The sequence below is a fragment of the Podarcis raffonei genome, chromosome 2 (assembly GCF_027172205.1).
Source record: "Podarcis raffonei isolate rPodRaf1 chromosome 2, rPodRaf1.pri, whole genome shotgun sequence".
NCBI lineage: Eukaryota > Metazoa > Chordata > Lepidosauria > Squamata > Lacertidae > Podarcis > Podarcis raffonei.
In genome coordinates, this window is record NC_070603.1 from 120,798,824 (window position 1) to 120,821,562 (window position 22,739).

A 22,739-nucleotide genomic window follows, 5' to 3' on the forward strand; every position below is an offset into this window, starting at 1 on the left:
TGAGGTTACAGGGAACCAGGCAGAGGGCCTTCTTGGTGGTGGCACCCTCCCTGCGGAATGCCCTCCCATCAGATGTTAAGGAGATAAATAACTATCTGATGTTTAGAAGACATCTGAAGGCAGCCCTCTATCGGAAAGTTTTTAATCTTTGATTTTTTAATGGTCCTTTTAAAATTTTGTTGGGTGCTGCCCAGAGAGGCTGTGGCAACCCAGTTGGATGGGTTCTTCTTCTTCTTCTTCTTCTTCTTCTTCTTCTTCTTCCTCTTCTTCTTCTTCTTCTTCTTCTTCTTCTTCTTCTTCTCATCCATGACAAACTGCAGCTCCCAGAATTCTTTGAAGGAAACCATGGCTGTTCGAAGTGCTTAAAAATGTACAGTTGAAGGTGGCCTTAGCACCACCCGAGAGGTTCAATGTGCAACATGACCACTAGAATAAAGCAGGATACAAATGAAAAACTGCCTAGCCACAGCCTTGCCCCAAACATTTGACAACGATAACGACACAGGATGACGGCAAGAGGGGAATTCCGTAGCTCGCAAACGCAAAAGGAAACAAAGCGATGGGACTGAATAGCATTTGCCCGAGAGTCCAACTGCTCATCTTTTAAATAAAACAAAGAATTTCCCATTAATATCGGTCTCCTTGCCAGATGAACAGGGAACCGGCACTGAACCGTCAGCTGGGTTTGTAAGCAAGGGACCGTATATCCAGAGTTTTCCTGTGTGGCCTCTCTGATGTGAAGAAGCGCTTGATCTCTCCTTGAGGCCCTTCCCAGGCTGCAGGCACTCCTTTGGCTTCTCCAGGGAGTGGCTTCTCTGATGAGCAATAAGGCTCCCCCTGTAAGTGAAGCTTTTCTCACACTGTGGACATTCGTACGGCTTCTCCCCTGTGTGCATTCTCTGATGAGCGCTAAGGCTTGTGCTGTGACCAAAGTTTTTCCCGCACTGGGGGCACCGGTACGGCTTCTCACCCGTGTGGATTCTCTGATGGGAATAAAGCTGGGCTTTCTGACTGAATCTCTGCCTACACTCTGGGCATCGGAACGGCTTTTCCCCAGTGTGAGTTCTCTTGTGAGAGGTGAGCCTCGACCTCCGGCTAAAGCTCTTCCTGCACTCAGGGCACTTAAATGGTTTCTCCCCTGTGTGGATTCTCTGGTGGGTGGTAAGACTTGTGCTCTGGCTGAAGCTCTTCCCACACTCCATGCATTTAAAAGGTTTCTCCCCTGTGTGAGTTCTCTGATGCGAAGTAAAATTGGACCGGTGATTGAAGCTCCTGCCACACTCCTCGCATTTATAAGGTTTCTCCCCTGTGTGGATCCTTTGGTGTATCATGAGTGTCCCTCTTTCAGCGTAGCTCTTTCCACATTCAGGGCACTGAAACGGTTTCTCCCCTGTGTGGGTTCTCTGATGAGCGATAAGCCTCACGTTGTGGCTAAAGCTCTTTCCGCACTCCAGGCATTTGTACGGTTTCTCCTCTGGGTGGGCAGTGTGTTGGTGACTCAAGCTCGATTCCTCTGTCAAAGTCTTCCCACCCAATGGATACCTTTCCCTTCTCTTTCCCTTGTGAAATACACGCAAGCTCAGGATTTCCTCACCCAGAGAAGCAGAGGATTCAGTCCTCTCATCCCTGGAGTTGTTTCCATCCAGCATTTTAGGTCTCCTTCGCTTTGCAAACATCCCTTTCCCCGCTTCCTGCTGGACTCTTTCCAAAGACACCAGAAATGGCTCCTTATAAATTTCATATTCTTCCCCTTCACCTGCTGGGGAAAAGAAAAGAAAATCTCATCAGGGGTTCAAGGTAAAAACTATAGACCTAGCAACTTATCTTTGGTCAACATCTCCAATATTCTTCCCTTTTCCTCTTTACACACTGCGCTGAGACCTAGGTTACCTTTGGCGTATGCTAGTATTTCAGAGAACAACACACATTCATTTCAGGTCCATTCCCCACTTGATTTCTGCATATCACTTTCCATAATTTTAACATAACGGGGTAGACAAGAAAAACCATCTTGAGGAACAGCTCACTCTTCTGTGGTTGCTGTTGCTTTGAGGGTAAATCAATTGATCAGATACCAAAACAGTCGCTACAAAGGTTTGTTCTGAAGTTCTGTACACCAAGTTACACGCAGCTAGATGAGTACAGTGGACGCTCAGGTTGCAAACATGATCCGTGTGGGATGCACGTTCACAACCCGCAGTGTTCGCAACCTGCGTCTGTGCACACGCCGAAACCCGGAAGTAACCCGTTCCGGTACTTCCGGGGTTTGGCGATCCATAACCTGAAAAAACGCAACCTGAAGCGGCTGTAATCTGAGGTATGACTGTATTTGATCTGCAATTATAGTCTAGGAAGGGCAGCTATTGGGGTGAGCTTTCATATTGCAATCTTTCGGATTTGTCCTGACTTTAGGCAGGCTCTCAGGAGTCAGGAGGTGGGACTCCAGGGGAGTTGGCTGACACTGGGCTCGGGGGCAGGTGGGTGGTCCAACAGAGTCAGAAGCCAAGTTCCAGTGCAAAGGGGGTATCAGACAATCCCCCAATATCAGCTATCTGGGACCCTGCGATTGGCAAGAGAGGCCTTGGTGATGTTGCCATCAACTGGCTGCTGCCCGGTTGGTGCTGTCCCAGGGCGGGGCCTTCTTGGTGGTGGCCACCCATTTGTGGAATGCCCTCCCTGATGAGGTGCATCTGTTGGCCTCTTTATTGGCTTGAAGGAGGAGGAGATTAAAAACCTTTCTGTTCACCCAGGTCTTTGATGGCTAAAATACATTGCTATTGGAAACCTTGAAACGTTTGGCTTCAAGTTACAAGAAAGGAGATTCTGATGAAACATCAGGAAGAATGCCCTCCAATCTCTGCTTAAAAACCTCCAAGGAAGGAGAGTCCACCACCTCCTGAGGGAGACTGTTCCACTGTCGAATAGCTCTTACTGTCAGAAAGTTCCTCCTGATGTTTAGCTGGAATCGCCTTTCTTATAAAGAAAGGAGAGGAGGAATGTTTTTGCCTGGTGCCTAAATATGCAATGAAGACACCAGGCAAGCCTCCCTGGGGAGGAGGACTCAACTCAACACTGCCAATATAATTATAGATCTGTAATAAATAAATAAGCCGGCTTGAATAAACCTCAGAGGCAGACAGTGAAAGTAGCTTTGGGGTGAGAGCCAGCGACATGAGTTAAGAGCGTGAAGCCTCAGGGTGTATCTATGAGGAAGAACCCGCAGCCGGATGATTCCGTCAGTCTTCGGTGAGATTAAGCAGAAGCTGAAAAATTCACGAAGGAATCCCCACCTCAATTCCCAGGGAATGAAATGGCCCCGCAAGACTCCCAAGAAAGTACCTGCTGCCGACATCTCCTCGTCCTTGGAGTCCCAGAGAAAGGGATCCTCTCCTCCTTCCAGCCGGGAGATGAGGTCTGGTTTGGGAAATCCTTTCAAGGGAACTGAAAGACATGTTGTTTTGGGGTAGAAAATACTTTGGCATTCCAAGCCCACCCACTCCTATGTCCTCCGAAGCAGGGAAAGGCAGTTTCTTTCTTATATATGCTGCCAACAAACAGGAGAGGGGAATCTGAACTACTCAGTGGAATTCATATGATACTTGGGTTTTAGTTTGGGGATATTTCTGCGTATGGGACACCTCAACCTGATGGTCATTACTCCTCCCCATGAGAACCTAAGAACCACTCTCTTGAATCACAGAAAAGGCCTATCAGATCTGGTCTAGTCTCTGGTCAAATAATCTCTCTCTCTCTCTCTCTCTCTCTCTCTCTCACACACACACACACACACACACACACACACACACCTGTTGTTTGAGGAAACAAGGAGTAGAGCTATGAAGGCCCGGGGGAAAGGCAGAAAAACGGGGGAATTTCCAGGTTTTTTTCTGAATTTGTTTCCAAAATATTGGGGGAGAAAGGAAAAATTGGGGAGAAAACTGCCCCACGTTTTCCCACGCCTTCATATTTCCAAAAAACAGGAGGAGAAAAATGGATGTTGTGTTCATGTTAAAAAAAGTGAAACCCCCTAAGCTTCACATCTCCACAAACTGTGTTTTGCCAGTTTTCAATATGGCATTAGTCAGGTCCGGGAAATTATGGCCCAGGAGACGCATTGTGGTCCCACAGCCTTGCCATCTGTTTCCACACTGGCATCTCTGCAGTACACTGACAAATTCCAAGAATAGGAATTTACCCCTTTAGCGTCAGTCCACCAAGGGACGATTGTCCTTACCCAAAGAGATGAAAGTCTCATAATTCTCCAGCATGACTTCCTTGTAGAGAGCTCTTTGGCCCAGATCCAGGAGATCCCACTCCCCTTTCGTGAAAGACACAACCACCTCCTCAAAGGACACCAGACACTGAAAGAAGCACATATTCTCTACTCAGAAATAAGCTTCCCTACATATACCATTGCTCCCAGTTTGAAATGAGGGGCAGTTAAGCTACAAAGTTGTGGGGTTTTTTTATTCATTTATAATATTTATGGTTGTTTTTTTTTAAAAAAAACCTATATGTTTGTGTGTTATTGTGTGTTTTGCGATTCTGTTGTATTCCAATGTTGTAGCTTGATGTATTTTTCTTTTGAGATACGATTTTGTTTGAGGTATGCATTTTATTTGTTTTCCCCAGTAGAATAGTAAACATAAACAAAATGATGTGGGGGTTTTTTTGGTATTTTTTCTGTGCATTATTTTGAACGATGCATCGCTATACTGAGTTGCTTGAAAGGCGAGCTGTATTTAACATATAAGCTTTATTTTTAACTTATATATATATATACACACACACACACACGGTTGCATTTAACATAGTGATAAGGCACTCTTTACATCAGCGCAGGGATTTCTATTGGTGCAATGGAATTCCCCCCATCTCCACATATGGGGAGTGGGCAGCACATAAGCAGGGTGGAATCCTGCCACACTAGCAGTAATCCCTGAGCTGATGGAATGCGATAACTGAAAACCACCCATTGGTATCTGCTACGTAAACGGCTTAAAGATTTCTCAACATACAAAGGCGGCATACAAATTAAACAAATCAGCTTTGCTATCGCCTTACTATTTTTTTCTTTTTGCTAGATTCAAGACTCACAAGAAAAGTCATTTCCACCGCCTTCTCACTTGATCATCTTCATATCTTTGGGCATCAAGAAGAAAGGGGAATGTTTTTCAGCCCCCGCCTCCCGCAGCAGTGAGACAGAATGGAAGTGTCCAGGCTGCCCGCTGCATCTCTCCCAGGTGGTCCCTAACTTACCTGAGATGGCTGCACACCTGTTCTTTCTGCTCCACCCCAAAGGAGGGAGGATCCTGGTAGCGCCTTCGACGCCATTGTGCTGCCTACGGAGGAGACGGAGAAGATGTAAACAAGAGACTTCAAGTTACAAGAAAGAAAATTCCAACCAGACATATGGGGGGGAAATCTGACAGTAAGAGATGTTCAACAGTGGAAATGTCTCCCTCAGGAGGTGGTGGGCTCTCCTTCCTTGGAGATCTCCAAGCAGAGGCTGGAGGGCCACCTGCCATGGATGCTTTAGGAGAGATCCCTGTTTTGCAGGGGGGGCTGGATAAGAGGACCCCCGGGGTTCCTTCCAATTGTATGATTGGTGCTGCTTGCTGAGCTCTGCTGAGCTCCCCATGCCTTGCCCCCCTGTCCTGTTCCAACTCTACAATAGCATGGATTTATGAAGATGATGGGATGCGGGTGGCGCTGTGGGTTAAACCACAGAGCCTAGGGCTTGCTGATCAGAAGGCCAGCGGTTCGAATCCCCGCAACGGGGTGAGCTCCCGTTGCTCAGTCCCTGCTCCTGCCAACCTAGCAGTTCGAAAGCATGTCAGAGTGCAAGTAGATAAATAGGTACCGCTCCAGCGGGAGGGTAAACGGCGTTTCCGTGCGCTGCTCTGGTTCGCCAGAAGCGGCTTAGTCATGCTGGCCACATGACCCGGAAGCTGTATGCCGGCTCCCTCAGCCAATAAAGCGAGATGAGCGCCGCAACCCCAGAGTCGGCCACGACTGGACCTAATGGTCAGGGGTCCCTTTACCTTTACGATGATGATACTAATACGACTAATAATAACCACCATATACAACAATAATACTAATAACCCCCATATTGCGATGAATAATACTAATAATAACCCCATATATGATGAATTAAATAACAACAACAGCAACAACCCCCATATATGATTAATAATAATAATAATAATAACCAGTGCTTTTTTATGGGGGGGACACAAGGGTACGCATACCTCTAAACATTTTGTGAATCTTTGCACTTTTCTCCATTTACTGTGTTTATTTTTCCCAATTTGAATTATAAAATGGCGATTTTCTTGAGTCAAATGAGAGTACCCCTAAACATTTTTTTAAAAGAAAAAAAGCACTGATACTGCAATAATAACCCCCGTATACAATGGCCTTGCAGAGCCAGCTATAAAGCGGGTGGGTCCCTTTTTACAGCCATGTTGCAAGCCCCAGCCCCACAACCTGTGGATTTCGAGAGGGAGGTGGAGGGGGGGTCTCTTCTCTCTCCCCCGCCCTCTGGGGGCTGCACCTTCACCTCCTCGGCCCGGCCCTTTTCTCCGAAGCTTCAGACCTCCGCCCGGAACGTCACCTTCCGGAAGCCAATGGCGGACCTGTGCGCTCGCCCTCGCCTTCCCCCACCAACGTTCCAACTTCCCGCCCCTCTAGGAAACGGGACTCAGTGCGTTTAACCCTTGAGGGGCGCAATGGCAGAAGGCGCCTGGTCCTCGTCCATCGCGCCTGGATCCTTCCTGGGCGCTGATTTTTTTGGGGAAGCCGGGAGCGATCCTGCTCTGGTTCCCTCTTTGCTCAAAGGCAATGAAAGACAAGTTGCTTGCACTTTGTCTCGAGCCCAGAAACATTTCAAGAGAATCATAGAAAGGGACCCCTGGGGGTCATCTATACCAACCCCTTAAAATAAACTCAGTTAAAGCATCCCTGACAGATGGCCATCCAACCTCTGCTTCAAAACCCCCAAGGAAGGAGAGTCCACCACACAGGGAGGATGAGGGTGGACATTTTTCTGAGCCACCCAGCAAATTTTTTAGTCTTGCTCTTTTGTCCTTGTCCTGCAACAGGCTTTTAAAAAATAATGGTGTATTTGTCTCATTTCGAGGAAGTTGGGTTGGCTGGTCCAAAGTGAGAATGCCCAGATATTGAACATAACCGGCAGCTTACTTATTTCTGTCCCATAGGGCTCCCAAAACCAAGTTCTGGCAGCTGGGCTCTTATGCCTGGGGCCACCAGCTAAATCTCCAGCTAGTATAATCCCAAAAGACTTTTTTTTTAAAGTCCACCTGGTTGGAGAAAAATCTGCTGGATCAGAGCTATAGGATCCATTTCAGATTAAAATTTTACTGTTGCATCCAACATACAACACAGAAACAAGATTCCCAAAAATCTCCTGGACTTCCCTTCCATCCCTTTGTGGGTCTTATTGTTAATCATTTCCTCCTGCATCTTTTATGATAATCCAAATCTTTTACCTCTCCATTGTGTCCAAAATTCACCATTAAACTACAAGTGTTAATCCAATCCTATTACTGATTTTAACTGTTTACAATGGTTTTTAAGATAAATTATAAATTTTCCCCATTCCTTATTAAAATTTTGGTCTCCCTGATTTCTGATTCTTCTGGTCATTTTAGCCAGTTTGGCATAATCCATCAACTTGACCTGCCATTCTTCTCTGGTAGGCCATCTCTTGGCCATCTCATCTAAGCATCCTGAGGGTATTGATGATTTTTTAAAAACTAAAATGTGATTTTTTTTTTCTTACCTGCACTGATGATAGTCATTGTTTGGATGGGGGGTTGGGGTCCTTCACTACCACCTGGTTCAGACTCACTGGATCTTTTCCTTACCAATTTTTTTTCAATTGAGACTTGCTTTTGCCGTTGTTTTAAGGTTTCTATAAAGTGAGACATAGCGATATCATTGTAGATGTTAGTGGCATGACTTAGAGCATCTTTATCAGGGTGATATTTCTCAGCAACAGCTTGCACTTCAGCCCATTTTGCAAGCATTTCTTTGATTGTTGCTGTAGGTGCACTTTCTCTGCTCTCCTCCTTCTCCTCCTCCAACGAAGTTATTTCCTCAGTTGCTGGCTTAATTTCCTCAGTTGCTGACTTTTGCTGCTCTGTCAGAATGTCTTGAAGTTCTTCTGTGGTGAGCTCAGTCCTGTGCTCCTGCACTAACTCCTCCACATCAGCACCGCTCACTTCCAAGCCCATGGAATTTGCCAGAGACACAATATCCGCAACAACAGGAGCATCCTCTTCAACAGCCTCCCTTCCATGTTCCTGGACAGCATCTGGCCACAATTTCTTCCATGCTTCCTTCAGTGTTCTCTGAGTCACGTCCCTCCATGCTTTGTCTATCATATGTAAGCAATGGAGGATATTAAAATGATTCTTCCAGAACTCTCTTAGGGTTAGATCTGTGTCCGAGGTCACCTCAGAGCACATTTGGAACAGTGCTTTGGTGTAAAGCTTCTTAAAATTTGATATGACCTGCTGGTTCATGGGCTGGATGAGAGGAATTGTGTTGGGGGGCAAAAACTTTACATTGATAAAACCAAACTCTTCCGCCAATCCTGGAGGGTGACCTGGAGCATTATCCATAACAAGCAGACACTTCAGTGGAAGATTTTTGTCTTGGAGGTATTTTTTTACACTTGGCCCAAACACTTCGTGAACCCACTCAATAAAAAATTGCCTAGTTACCCGAGCTCTGCCGTTCACCCTCCACATCACATGCAATTTGCTTTTTATGACCTTGTTTTTCTTAAATATCCTGGGGTTCTCAGAATGGTAGACTAGCAAAGGCTTCAACTTAAAATCTCCACTTGCATTTGCACAAAATAAAAGGGTCAGCCTGTCTTTCATGGGCTTGTGTCCTGGCAATGCTTTTTCCTCCTTTGTTATATAAGTCCTCTTTGGCATTTTCTTCCAAAAGAGACCTGTCTCGTCACAGTTGAAAACTTGCTGGGGAACGAAGCCCTGCGACTCAACATAATCTTTAAATTCCAAAACAAATTGGTCAGCCTCTAATTGGTTGGCACTGGCAGCTTCACCATGTCTCACAACACTGTGGATGCCAGTTCTCCTCTTAAATCTTTCAAACCACCCATGGCTTGCCTTGAAACTCTCAATCTCAGCACTTGGTCCAGGGGCGTTTGCGATGAGGTCAGCATGCAACTGTAAAGCTTTTTCACAAATTATGCTTTCAGAAATGCTGTCACCGGCCTCCTGTTTCCCAGTTATCCATATTAAAAGCATTTTTTCCATTTCTTCCATCGTCTGTGTCCGTTGCTTGAGTGTTTTAACACCCTTTGCAACATTGGCTCCCTTAATGGCATCTTTCTTTTTTATGATGGTACTAATTGTAGATTTGGGCATACCAAACTGCATAGCCAGATCACCTACACGGACCCCCCTTTCATGTATGGAAATAATTTCCTTCTTTACCTCAACGGTTATCACGGTTCTCTTGCATTTGCTGCTTTTCTTCATGTCAGCAGTCCCAGGAAGCTGAACTGGGTTCCACATAATGCCCAAAATAATGGCAGAAGGCAGCTTCCCCCAAAAGAAGGAGCAAAGCAGAGACAAAGCCACATGCGGCAGACTCACATAAACAAATCCCAAAATCCCTTGCAGTATCCCAACATTTCCACTCCCCCCTCCCGCAGGGTGGGCGGGCTTACTTGACTAGGTGCCACCCACCTTGCTACCAGCTGGGGGCGGGGCAAGGGCGGGAAAGGGCTGGTGCTTTTCGGCTGAGGCTCACTTTCTTTCTTTTTTTATAAATATTTATTAAAATTTTCCGTTTTATACAAACAAAAACAAGGAAAAAAAGCACAAAGAAAAAAGACAATATTAAAAACACATAATTTTCAAAACCTGATTTCCAAACCATCGTCCCTTGACTTCCTCATACCTCCCCTTCTTGTTTTCTAGTTCAAATTATTTATCCAGCAAATCCTAATCTCCTAACTTCGCAATTAATTAACACCTTATTTTCTATTCAGCTCCTTAAATTATTATAACTTAAACCTTATTGAAACAAGAGAAAAAAGAAAAACATTTCTTCCATATTCTTTTACCATAGCAGCTAGAAACCATTAGTTTCAATCCAACTCCCTTCAAGATTCAGTAATGTTACAGTATTTCTTTAAATAGTCCTTAAATTTCTTCGAATCTTCTTTTGCCGACTCTTCTCCCTGGTCGCGGATTCTGCCAGTCATTTCTGCCAATCCCATACAGTCAATCAGCTTCGTCTGCCATTCTTCCAGAGTGGGTAGATCTTGCGTCTTCCAGTGCTTTGCTATAAGTATTCTTGCTGCTGTTGCATACATAAAAAAAGTTCTATCCTTCTTTGGCACCAATTGGCCGACTATGCCCAAGAGAAAGGCCTCTGGTTTCTTCAAAAAGGTATATTTAAATACCTTTTTCATTTCATTATAAATCATCTCCCAGAAAGCCTTAATCTTTGGGCACGTCCACCAAAGGTGAAAGAATGTACCTTCATTTTCTTTACATTTCCAACATTTATTATCGGGCAAATGATAAATTTTAGCAAGCTTGACTGGTGTCATGTACCACCTGTATATCATTTTCATAATATTCTCTCTTAAGGCATTACATGCCGTAAATTTCATACCGGTGGTCCACAACTGTTCCCAGTCAGCAGACATAATGTTATGACCAATGTCCTGTGCCCATTTAATCATTGCAGATTTAACCGTTTCATCCTGCGTATTCCACTGCAACCGGCTGAGGCTCACTTTCTTTACTTACCAGGTTCACTACTGGGCTTGGCTCTTAGTCTTCTTTAGGTAAGTGTTCCTTACCTAACGTTTGGGGCTGGGGTGCAACCTGCTGCACCTAGCTGCTGCCGGGGCCTAGCTCCAGGCAGCGTCCAGGCCTCCGAGAGCTCCTTTGCATCCCGAAATAATTTCGCAAGCCGGAACACCCAGTTCCGGGTTAGAAATGTGCGTAACCTGGGGTGTTCTGTAACCTCAGGTTACATACGCTTCAGCTTAAAGACTCCGCTAACCCAGAAATAGTGCTTCAGGTTAAGAACTTTGCTTCAGGATGAGAACAGAAATCGTGCTCTGGCGGCGCGGCAGCAGCAGGAGGCCCCATTAGCTAAAGTGGTGCTTCAGGTTAAGAAGTTTCAGGTTAAATACAGACCTCCGGAACGAATTAAGTACTTAACCTGAGGTACCACTGTACTGTTAACGGAGAAATCTGAGGGCTCCCTTGGACAAAAAACAAGGACACCAGCCAGGAATACCAGAGCAAAACAGCAGCCAGTAGGCTTGGTCTTGACTGAAGACTGTCGCGACAGGACTCCCACCTGCCACCAGGTGGAACAAGATGGAAGCCCCAAACAAAAGAGCACCCATACTTTTATTAGCTGCTAATCCCCATGTTAGGTAAAGGTAAAGGGACCCCTGACCATTAGGTCCAGTCGTGGCCGACTCTGGGGTTGCAGCACTCATCTCACTTTATTGGCCGAGGGAGCCGGCGTACAGCTTCCAGGTCATGTGGCCAGCAGGACTAAGCTGCTTCTGGTGAACGAGAGCAGCGCACAGAAATGCTGTTTACCTTCCCTATTTATCTACTTGTACTTTGATGTGCTTTCGAACTGCTAGGTTGGCAGGAGCAGGGACCAAGCAACGGGACCCTCACGGGGCATCCTGGACCCTGCCCCATGGTTCCCCTTGCCCTCCACCAAACACCCATCAAGTGTAACAAGAGATGTTTACATTTCCCCGTTTCCCAGCCAAGTCAATAACACCCTTTTGTCTTCATCTGGGTTTGTTATTTCTGGAATGGCTATCTGTCTGGCACTCAGGTATCAGGATGCCAGGAATTATCACTCAGGCAGAGGGGCCGCTGAGTAGCTGAGCTCACATGTCTATATGAAATTCTGAAGTTTTCCCAGTGAGCCAGTACATAGATACATTTATCAGTGAATTCTTACATTTGGTATTGTGCAGCAGAGGCCCTTTGAATAGATAGGAAGAAACTGTGATGAAGTGTTTTGTGGGGACAAATCACAAAAGTGATTGTGCTGATTTTGGTAGTGGGCTGCATGTGTATGATATCTGCTGGAGGGGCAATCCCCCCCAACCTATACATAAATTCCTGCAACAGTACCACTGTAAGGTAAAGGTAAAGGTGCCCCTGAACATTAGGTCCAGTCATGACCGACTCTGGGGTTGCGCGCTCATCTCGCTCTATAGGCCAAGGGAGCTGGCATTTGTCCACAGACAGCTTCCAAGTCAGGTGGCCAGCATGACTAAGCCACTTCTGGCAAACCAGAACAGCGCATGGAAACACCGTTTACCTTCCCGCCAGAGCGGTCCCTATTTATCTACTTGCACTTTGACATGCTTTCGAACTGCTAGGTTGGCAGGAGCAGGGACCGAGCAACGGGAGCTCACCCCATTGCGGGGATTCGAACCACTGACCTTCCGACCGGCAAGCCCTAGGCTCTGTGGTTTAAACCACAGCACCACCTGCGTCCCGCTGCAGTAGATTAGAAACAAATATAAACACACATCATAAAAACAGAAGAAACAACCTGCATAACTGCTGCAAGTTCATGCAGGAAGGCTATAAATTTGGTGAGAATCACAAGTGGGTAGAGTGGCTGTTGTGTTCAGGTCTTGCTTGTGGGCTCCCCACGGAAGCACCAGGTTGGCCATTGTGAGAACAAATTCCTGGGCCAGGTGAGCCTTGAGACGGATCCAGCAGAGTTCTTCCTACGTCATTAAAAGCAGGTGAGAAATCTTACAAATGAAATAATCCACTTCCCCTTTCAAACAAGGGGCAATTAATTAAGACGCTGCTTTGTGGAGGGAGGGAGCTCAAAAAGCAGCGGCTGCATTGATAAATAAATAGAGGCGTCTCCAGAACGTGGACAGGGTGCACATTCAAAACTTTGAAAGTTAGGATTTCTAATAAAGGGTGGGTGATTTCTTCTTTATCAGTGATCAGACACGCCATGGAAGCAAGTTCAGTTTTTATTTCAACAGCTGCAGTTGCATGAATCTCAAGCACTAAAAGGGTTGCGGCAAAAACCTATTGGTCATCAAGTCTGCCCTCCCCTTTCTTCTCATGGTCATGATAATCTTAATCTTTGATACTTTGAAATGGTTCTTTGATGGACCTTCAAGCAATGCATTGACTCTGGCTGATGCTTTTTCCATACTCCATACCATGGGTAGGCAAACTAAGGCCCGGGGGCCAGATCCGGCCCAATTGCCTTCTAAATCTGGCCCACGGATGGTCTGGGAATCAGCGTGTTTTTACATGAGTAGAATGTGTCCTTTTATTTAAAATGCATCTCTGGGTTATTTGTGGGGCATAGGAATTCGTCCCCCCCCTAAAATATATAGTTTGGCCCCCCACAAGGTCTGAGGGACAGTGGACTGGCCCCCTGCTGAAAAAGTTTGCTGACCCCTGCTCCATACATTTCCATAGCGCCCCCCCATGGGCTTTTTTGGGTATAGTAAGGTGTTGACTAAAGCTCTTTCCACACACTGAAAATATTTCAACCTGTTGTGAGTTTTTTGTGTTTTTTATATATGTAGGAAGTGTTCCTTTTATCACTAAAACACTTTCCACCCTCCACAATGGGAAAAAGTTCCTCCACCCTGCCATATGGTCACAATCTGAACGACTGGCACCATAGTTGTGAAACTTTATTAACAATACTGAAAAGACTGGGCACTAGAATATACACTGAAACCATCACTCCCCGCTGTAGATTATCTTACATGAACAGCTCCCCACTACACGTTAAGAGTTCCAAAACAAGCAAGAAAGTCATAGGAGGGTTTTTTCAGTGTTCTCCAAAATTGTTCCTGTTTATAAATTGATTTAGCCTCCCTTCAGAGGACAGAGCCTCATCAGAATCCTCTTAAAACAAGATACAAAGGAAATAGATAACCGCCACCACTTTGCCACACCCTTGCCTCCAACGTTTGACAACAATAAGAGCAGAGGATGAAGGCAAGAGGCGGATTTTGTTACTAGCAAACACAGGAAGCCGCAAACCTGTGGGACTAAACAGCACCCAACCAAGAGTCAAATAGTTGCATTGTTCATCTTTTAAATGAAACATAGGAGTTTGTCATCAAAATCCGTCTCCTTGCCAGATGGACAGAATATAGGCAATACACCATCGTCTTGGTTTTGAAGCAAAGGGCCATATATCCAGAGTTGTCCTGTGTGGCTTCCTTGATACGAAGGAACATCTGAGCTCTTCTTGAAGCTTTTTCCATACGGAAGACATTCATACGGTTTCTTCCCTGTGTGAATTCTCTGATGTGTGCTGAGGCTTGTGCTCTGGCTGAAGCTTTTCCCACACTGCAGACACTGGTAAGGTTTCTCCCCTGTGTGAGTTCTCTGATGGGCACAAAGGTGGGCTTTCTGACTGAAGCCCTTCCCACACTCTGCACATTTGAAGGGCTTTTCCCCGGTGTGAGTTCTCTGATGTGAAGTAAGGCTTGAGCTGACGCTGAAGTTCTTCCCACACTCACCGCATCTGTATGGCTTCTCCCCTGTGTGGATTCTCTGATGAGTAGTGAGCGTCTTGCTGTCGCTGAAGCTCTTTCCGCACTCCAGGCAAGTATATGGTTTCACGCCAGTGTGGACTCTTTGATGGGCGGTGAGACTTATGCTCTGGCTGAAGCTCTTTCCGCACTCCATGCACCTAAATGGCTTTTCCCCTGTGTGCGTTCTCTGGTGTGAGGTAAGATTTGAGCTGTGATTGAAGCTCTTTCCACACTCCGGGCATTTATACGGTTTCTCCCCTGTGTGAGTTCTCTCATGTAAAGTCAGGCTTGAGCTAGCACTGAAGCTCTTTCCACACGCCATACATTTATATGGTTTCACTCCCGTGTGGGTTCTCTGATGACAACTAAGGTTTGAGCTAACACTGAAGCTCTTTCCACACTCCAGGCATTTATACGGTTTCTCCCCTGTGTGAGTTCTCTGATGGGCAGAAAGGTGGGTGCTCCGACTGAAGCTCTTTCCACACTCCAGGCACTGAAATGGCTTTTCCCCTGTGTGCGTTCTTCGGTGTGTATTCAGGATGCTACTGTAGCTGAAGCTCTTTCCACACTCCAGGCATTTATATGGTTTCTCTCCTGTGTGAGTTCTTTGATGATTATTCAGTGTTTTGCTGTCGCTGAAGCTCTTTCCACACTCAAGGCATTGGTAAGGTTTTTCCCCTGTGTGGATTCTCTGATGTCTAATAAGTGTCCCTCTCTCACTGAAGCTCTTTCCACATTCAGGGCACTGATAAGGTTTTTCTCCTGTGTGGCTTCTTTTATGTCTAGTAAGTTTTCCACTACCACTGAAGCTCTTTCCGCACTCCAGGCATTGATATGGTTTCTCTCCTGTGTGGGTTCTGCAATGTTTATTCAAGCTTGATTCATCTTTGAAAGTCTTCCCACACACTGGGCACTTCTCTCCCATGCAAGGTAGATGTATGCTCAGGATTTCATGAAAATCATCATGCAGCGAAGGAGAAGATTCATTTCCCTCAATATATGTAGGTCCCCTTTGTGTCCCAAAGGCCTCTGTTGCTGCTTGCTGCTTAGCTGTTTCCAACGACGCCACATATTGCTCCTTATAATTCTCAAAGCCAAGTCCATCCTCTGTTTGGGAAAAGGAAACAAAAAGAAAACATGATTGGGCTTCAAGGCAGAAACTGAGAACTAGCTGCTTTTGTTATTTCACAGTCTCCAAAATCCTTCCCTTTTCTCTCTACACACCCTGATAGGTTACCTTTTGCATTTGCCAATATCTGAGAGAATAGCACAAATTCATTTCTGGTTGATTCCCTCACTCAATTTCACCGGACACAGATCTCTCTTTCTCTGATTGATATTTTTCATCTGAGGACCTACCAGTCAATTTTTCCTGGAAAAATCCCTCTTCCTTCTTTGCAGGCTCCTCCCAGGCCAGCAGTTCTTCCTTTCCTTCCAGCCAAGAGACGAGGTCAGATTTGGGCATCAGAGGACCTTCTTCATGGGATTAAGAAAAGAGAGAGAAAACAAATATTTATGGCACTTGTGACCTGCGCCACGTGGCCTGTTTTGTACCTCCATCCCACCCCAAAGGGCAAATGGAATGAAGACAATGTATTTAAAAAAGGAAGAAACAAGTGGATCGGGTATCAGAAGGGGAAGGAGCACAGCTATGTGGTAGGGCATCTGCCTTGCTGTCAAAGAGCAAGCCAGCAGTAAATCACACTGTTCCAAGTAGGAGTTAACACTTCATTAGCAAAAACACAATCTCCAAAGATTTGGCTGAGTGTCAGGCCTAATGAGCAGAGCAGCTCCTTCCTGGTGGTCTTCCTCCATGGAAATCAGTTGCCGAGACTAAAGTCCCTGCCTCTCCACAGCCATCTATGTCTCCTCCTCTTTGGGGCTTTCCCCAAGCAATCAAGAGACTGAACCTGTGTGCAGCCTGGGAGTCATTTTGGACTCACAGCTGTCCATAGAGGTGCAGGTCAATTCTGTGTCCAGGGCAGCTGTCTACCAGCTCCATCTGGTATGCAGGCTGAGACCCTACCTGCCCGCAGACTGTCTCGCCAGAGTGGTGCATGCTGTGGTTATCTCCTGCTTGGACTACTGCAATGCGCTCTACGTGGGGCTACCTTTGAAGGTGACACAGAACCTGCAACTAATCCAGAATGTGGCAGCTAGACTGGTGACTGGGAGCGGCCGCCGAGACCATATAACACCGGTCCTGAAAGACCTACATTGGCTTCCAGTGCATTTCCGAGCACAATTCGAAGTGTTGGTGCTGACCTTTGAAACCCTAAACGGCCTCAGCCCAGTATACCTGAAAGAGCGTCTCCACCCACATCGTTCAGCCCAGACACTGAGGTCCAGCACCGAGGGCCTTCTGGTGGTTCCCTCACTGCGAGAAGTGAAGCTACAGGGAACCAGGCAGAGGGCCTTCTCAGCAGTGGCACCCGCCCTGTGGAATGCCCTCCCACCAGATCTCAAAGAGAAAAAGTAACTACCAAACTTTTAGAAGACATCTGAAGGCAGCCCTGCTTAGGGAAGCTTTTAATGTTTAATAGGTTATTGTATTTTAGTGTTCTGTTGGAAGCCGCCCAGAGTGGCTGGGGAAACACAGCCAAATGGGCGGGGTATAAATAATAATAATAATAATAATAATAATAATAATTATTATTATTATTATTATTATTATTATTATTATTATTATACACTCTGCTAATAGCATGCCCTGGCTTCTCAAGTCCGGGTTGCTGATTAAGCTGGAGTACGGGCCGATGGAAGGAGACGGCACAGCTGGGGCTTCTCAGCTGGCCTCCCGGCCCTCTGCATGTCGACACCTTCCAACTCCATGTTTCCCCTTACAATCCTCACCCAGAGAGGCCACATTCCTGTAGTTCTCCAACATGACTTCTTTGTACAGCGCCCTTTGGTCTGGATCCAGCAGAGCCCACTCCTCTGCGGCGAAGGAGACACTCACTTCCTCAAAGGAGACCAAACCCTGGGAAAAGAAGGATGGGTTTTCTCAACAGCAACAAACAGATGGACGATCCCCTCGTGCCCTTAGCAAAAAGAAATAACCCAACTGAAACAAGAACCCATGCAGAGGCAGAAGGAAGAAATTGATTTGAGGACCCATCCGCCCTACAAATCTGCCACACAGGATGCTGGCATCTGCTTGGCAGGATTTGTGCCAAGGGGCTACTGCGCTTCTCTTTGTGGCCTGCTCTGATTGGTTGGGCCACTCGCATAGCCCCGCCTCTGGAGCAAATGGGAGGAGCAACCAGGGTGGATTTGATTTAAATCAAATTGTTTAAAATCAAGAATTAAATCATGATTTAAATCACTAGCCAGTAAGACTTGATTTAAATCATTTTTTTAACTGAAAGCCTCATTCTTGCTGGTATAATCTAAATATTTACAACCAGATGGAAGGTTTCACTTTTGGAATAATAAATTTCCAGAGTAGTTTATGCAGTTATATCAAAAATTACTGATTTGGTTATACTATTAGACATACATAGACAGATAATTATGAAATTATTGTGAGGTTAATAATTTAACTGCTCACATTTGGACAACCTTTCTGCTGTACTTTATTGGAGGAGAAAAATAATCATTTCCTAAATAATCATTTCCTTAATAAAAATTTAAACAATTTATTTAACTAAAACAATAACATTATAGCATGTTTGTTAACTGATGTGGTTAAACATTTTTTAAAAAAAAAACACCAGGCTGAGTTTTAGCACACATGAAAAACTTAAAACAAATCCTTATTTCCTGATGAATAGCCTATAATGCAACTTAAACAGAAAACTATCTTTAGAAAGATTTTTACTCCAATAGCATTTTATTTTAAAAATCCAATTTAAATTTTAAAAATCCAATTTAAATTTTAAAAATCTGATTTTTAAAAAAAAGTCATTTACAGTGGTACCTCAGGTTACATATGCTTCAGGTTACAGACTCCACTAACCCAGAAATAGTACCTTGGGTTAAGAACTTTACTTCAGGATGAAAACAGAAATCGTGCTCTGGCAGTGCAGCGGCAGCGGGAGGCCCCATTAGCTAAAGTGGTGCTTCAGGTTAAGAACAGTTTCAGGTTAAGAACGGACCTCTGGAATGAATTAAGTACTTAACCTGAGGTACCACTGTATTTTTACCCTGGGAGCAACCTTTTCCTGGATCACCTCTGCCACAGAGAGGCGGAGCCTCGCTTACCTGAGATGAGGACAGAACGGCTCTTTCCACCCGGCGACAAAGAGACGAGAGCCTTGAACATGTCACTGAGGTTTCCCCTCCACCTGCAAAGGCGACGAGAGAAAAAAGATGGCAGGGTAATATTTTCCATGCCGGTTCCTTGCACGGCAACCACGTCATCCTGCTTGACTTCGGAGATGCAAGCCACGATTCTGGGTTTGATTCGCAGTTCATGGAATCGTAGCCTTGTGGAGATGGAAGGGATTCAAATAGGCATTTAGTCCAACCTCCTGCAATGCTACCCTCACCTTGAATTTGTGAGGAATCAAAGTGGGTGAAAACCATTCAGGATGGGTGTCAGGGCATCTAAAGGTAAAGGTACCCCTGACCATTAGGTCCAGTCGCAGACGACTCTGGGGTTGCGGCGCTCATCTCGCTCTATAGGCCGAGGGAGCTGGCGTTTGTCCGCAGACAGCTTCCAGGTCTTGTGGCCAGCATGCCTAAGCCACTTCTGGTGAACCAGAGCCGTGCACGGAAATGCCGTTTACCTTCCCGCCAGAGCGGTACCTATTCATCTACTTGCACTTTGACGTGCTTTTGAACTGCTAGGTGGGCAGGAGCAGGGACCGAACAATGGGAGCTCACTCCGTTGCAGGGATTCGAACCGCTGACCTTCTGATCGGCAAGTCCTAGGCTCTGTGGTTTAGACCACAGCGCCACCCGCGTCCCGTGTCAAGGCATCTAGCCTCAGGCTATTCTGAGCAGTGGGGTTTTTTGGGGGGGGTGCAGGGGTACGCACACCACTAAACATTTTGTGAATCTAATGGGAGAAGAAACAAAAAAAATTTTTTTAATAGTTTCTTCTCTAGCACAGCGAATCGTCAGGTCTGTTGCTATCCCCGATGGCGGCTGTCAGGGGCTCAGGAGCAGAAGCACAGGGGAGAGAGCAAATAGAGAGTGAAGGAGAGGAATCCGAGGGGAGCGTAGGGGAGTATGACAGTGACCCGAGAGATTCCATGAGCTTCTCCAGCGAATCAGAAGATTCCCAGAAGGGGGCGTCTATGGTAAGGGCAAGGGGGGTCCCAGGGGGGACGCACTAGAAGCAAGGGGCCAGCGGGGACTCCCAAGGCAGCAGCGGAGGATCAGGACCAGCTCCCCCACCAGAGCGCAGTGGGGGGGAAGAGTCACATGAGTCAGGACCAGCCTCTCCTCCAGCGGGGAGAGAAGATGAGTCAGGGCTGACCACGCCCCCATCGGAAAGTGGGGAAACGGAGGGGAAGTCAGGTCCAGCTAGCCTCCCCGAAGGAGGGAGCAGTGACACAAGTGTAACGGTCAGAAGGAAAGTGGGAGGCTGGGCGCGCGCGCCAAGTTCAAATGTGCAGGCGCGCGGGACAGCAGAAAACCCGGATTGGGAGCCAGGTCCTAAAGCCCGAAGGAGGGAGGGGGAAGAGTCAGGGGACTCAGCGTCAGAAGAGTCTAGGAAGGGTGAGACCCCGACGGGCAGGCGGACCCAGAGGAGGAAGGAACAGAGGAAGAGGTGGAGCAAGGCTAGAGTCTTAAACTGGTGTCAGGGGGGAGGAGATTCAGACGGAGCTTCGGCGGTCTAAAGTTAGAGACGTAGTGTTGCACGCTGCGGCTATGGAAGTGAAACTGAACTTCAATAAAGACTTTTATACTAAACAACGAAGCAGCGTTGGTCTTCTGTGAGCTGGGACCTCGGGCAGCGCTGACAGCGGCCTTATTTCCTGTCACAGTGTTTCCTGAGTCTCAGGCGGAAGCGAGCGTTTAATGTGTGAAGCAGTGTGGAATGTGGATGCATTGTGGTGTTTTACTGATGAAAATTTGGCCTCATCGAAGGGCGGTATTTCAATATGACTAGGAAAAGCAGCAAGCAGAGGAATCGGGAAGATGTTAGTGCACACAACCTCATGCCAATGTGGATGTGTTACTGTGAGCTGTCAGCTGTGTAATATGAGGTAATGCATGTTCTTTGTGCTTTTGTCCACTTACTGTATTTATTTTCCCCAATTTGAACTATAAAATGGTGATTTTCTTGAGTCAAAATGAGAGTACCCCCTAAATATTTTTTAAAGGAAAAAAAACACAATTTCTGGGTAACACAAAACAAGACCACAGAGACCTGGCAAGGTAACAACCCTGCCCCAGATCATACTCACACTTACCTGCCAGTCGCTCCGGGTCAAATTGCTCTTCCTCTCCTTCCAACCAGCTGATGAGAAGAGGTTGAAGAATCAGGGGCCCATCTTGAATGGAAGAAGAAGAAGAAGAAAATATTTTTTCCTTCTAGGAGTCTAGAATTTCAGACTAGACTGGTTCTGTTACCGACCTCTAAGACAGAGGAAGTGCCATCATTGGATGCAGAGAAAGAATGGGAAGCACCAGTCAGGGAACCCCCTAAGGGAAGAAGGCTCAGAGCCCAGGGACTGGTGGTGGGACGATGATGGGTGATCAGAGGGAGAAGACTGGAAGGAGGAGGTGTCAGAAGCTGGAGAGGTGACAGGGCTTAGTGAGCAGGAGGAGGCTGTGGCAGAGAGCAGCCCAGAAGCAGAAGATGGAGCAGGAATGGAGGGAATTATAGGGACAGCACTACCTAAATTGTATAGAAATTTATTTATGTATAATACTTCAGCAGCAAGAATGTTACTTGCCCCAAAGTGGAAAGAAGCAGAAGTCCCAGTAAAGGAAGAATAGATACAGAAACTCAGGGAAGCAGAAATGGTGAAACTTACTGGAAGAATAAAAAAATCAAGATAACAAACTTTTTATAAAAGAATGGAAATGGTTTACTGAATATTTACAAATAAATTGTAAACAGATTAAAAACATTAGAGGGATTAATGTAATAACCAATAAATCCAATTCTCTTTGACTTCTTTCCCCTCCTTTCTACGGTTAGTTGTTTTATATCTTTTTCTTACTGCATATCAAATTCAAATCTATTTTCTAATTTCCCCTTATGCTCTCCCTAGTTATCTCTTACTGCATGTGTTTACATCAATCCGGACTGTACGAAGATCCAACCTCTCCATTCTGAAGGAAATCAGCCCTGAGTGATCACTGGAAGGACAGGTCGTGAAGCTGAGGCTCCAATACTTTGGCCACCTCATGAGAAGAGAAGACTCCCTGGAAAAGACCCTGATGTTGGGAAAGATGGAGGGCGCAAGGAGAAGGGGACGACAGAGGACGAGATGGTTGGACAGTGTTCTCGAAGCTACCAGCATGAGTTTGACCAAACTGCGGGAGGCAGTGGAAGACAGGAGTGCCTGGCGTGCTCTGGTTCAGGTGGTCACGAAGAGTCGGACACGACTAAACGACTAAACAACGTTTTGATTTCTTTACAATGTCTCTTCAAACAGTCAATACATTTCCCCCACTCTATTTTAAAAAGTCTTTCTTCTTGATTTCTTAGTCTTCTGGTAAGTTTCGCCATTTCTGCATACTCCATTAGTTTTAATTGCTAATCTTCCTTTATCGGAACTGTTTCTTCCTTCAATTTTCAGGCATAAATCCTTTGGTAAGGAAGGGATCACTGGATGCAGCCTGGCTGATTCCCTCCTGTGCAGAGAATGAGTGTTAAGGGGTCTGAAAGAGTATTCCCCTTTCCTTCTAGGGCTCAAATATATGAATATGATTAAATGGGAAGAAAACCTGTTTAAACTGTGGAATGTATTCCGGCATTTGTTACTGCAATGTGTTTGAAGGGGGAAGTCTTCTCTCTAGTCAGGTGCAAGTCCGTTTAACTGTCACTGTGGGAACTTTGACGGACAGCAGAGGAGGGGCTGGAGCGATGCGTATTCTGATTGGCGGTTGCTGGTTTAGAATTCTCAGTGAGACGCTGTGATTGGCTGGGGCTGGACCAGAGGACTTTAAACGGAGGAGGAGTTGGAGATAGAACCTTCAGTACGCAAAAGAAGGATAGAAGGAGTGCGTAGTCTGA

At 46.0% G+C, this 22,739-nt stretch overlaps 1 protein-coding gene across 3 annotated transcripts in view; it reads right to left on the reverse strand.

Moving 5' to 3' along the window:
- Nucleotides 1–243: 243 nt before the first annotated feature.
- LOC128409319 (zinc finger protein 420-like) overlaps nt 244–22,739 on the reverse strand; it is a 30,036-nt gene continuing 7,540 nt past the window's right edge. The window contains exons 4-10 of one of the 3 annotated variants that reach the window (XM_053379664.1): nt 20,965–21,045; nt 18,803–18,885; nt 17,453–17,579; nt 15,959–16,075; nt 14,329–15,706; nt 1,951–1,957; nt 244–1,448 (exon numbers count right to left, since the gene is read on the reverse strand). In XM_053379664.1, the coding sequence (XP_053235639.1) occupies nt 597–1,448; nt 1,951–1,957; nt 14,329–15,706; nt 15,959–16,075; nt 17,453–17,579; nt 18,803–18,885; nt 20,965–21,045 (2,645 nt within the window). In that variant the 3' untranslated portion in view covers nt 244–596. Of the gene's footprint in view, nt 1,760–1,950; nt 1,958–3,339; nt 3,442–4,234; nt 4,362–5,259; nt 5,343–7,807; nt 9,694–14,328; nt 15,707–15,958; nt 16,076–17,452; nt 17,580–18,802; nt 18,886–20,964; nt 21,046–22,739 lie in introns of those variants that run through there. The other 2 variants (XM_053379663.1, XM_053379662.1) reach the window with 2 other exon arrangements.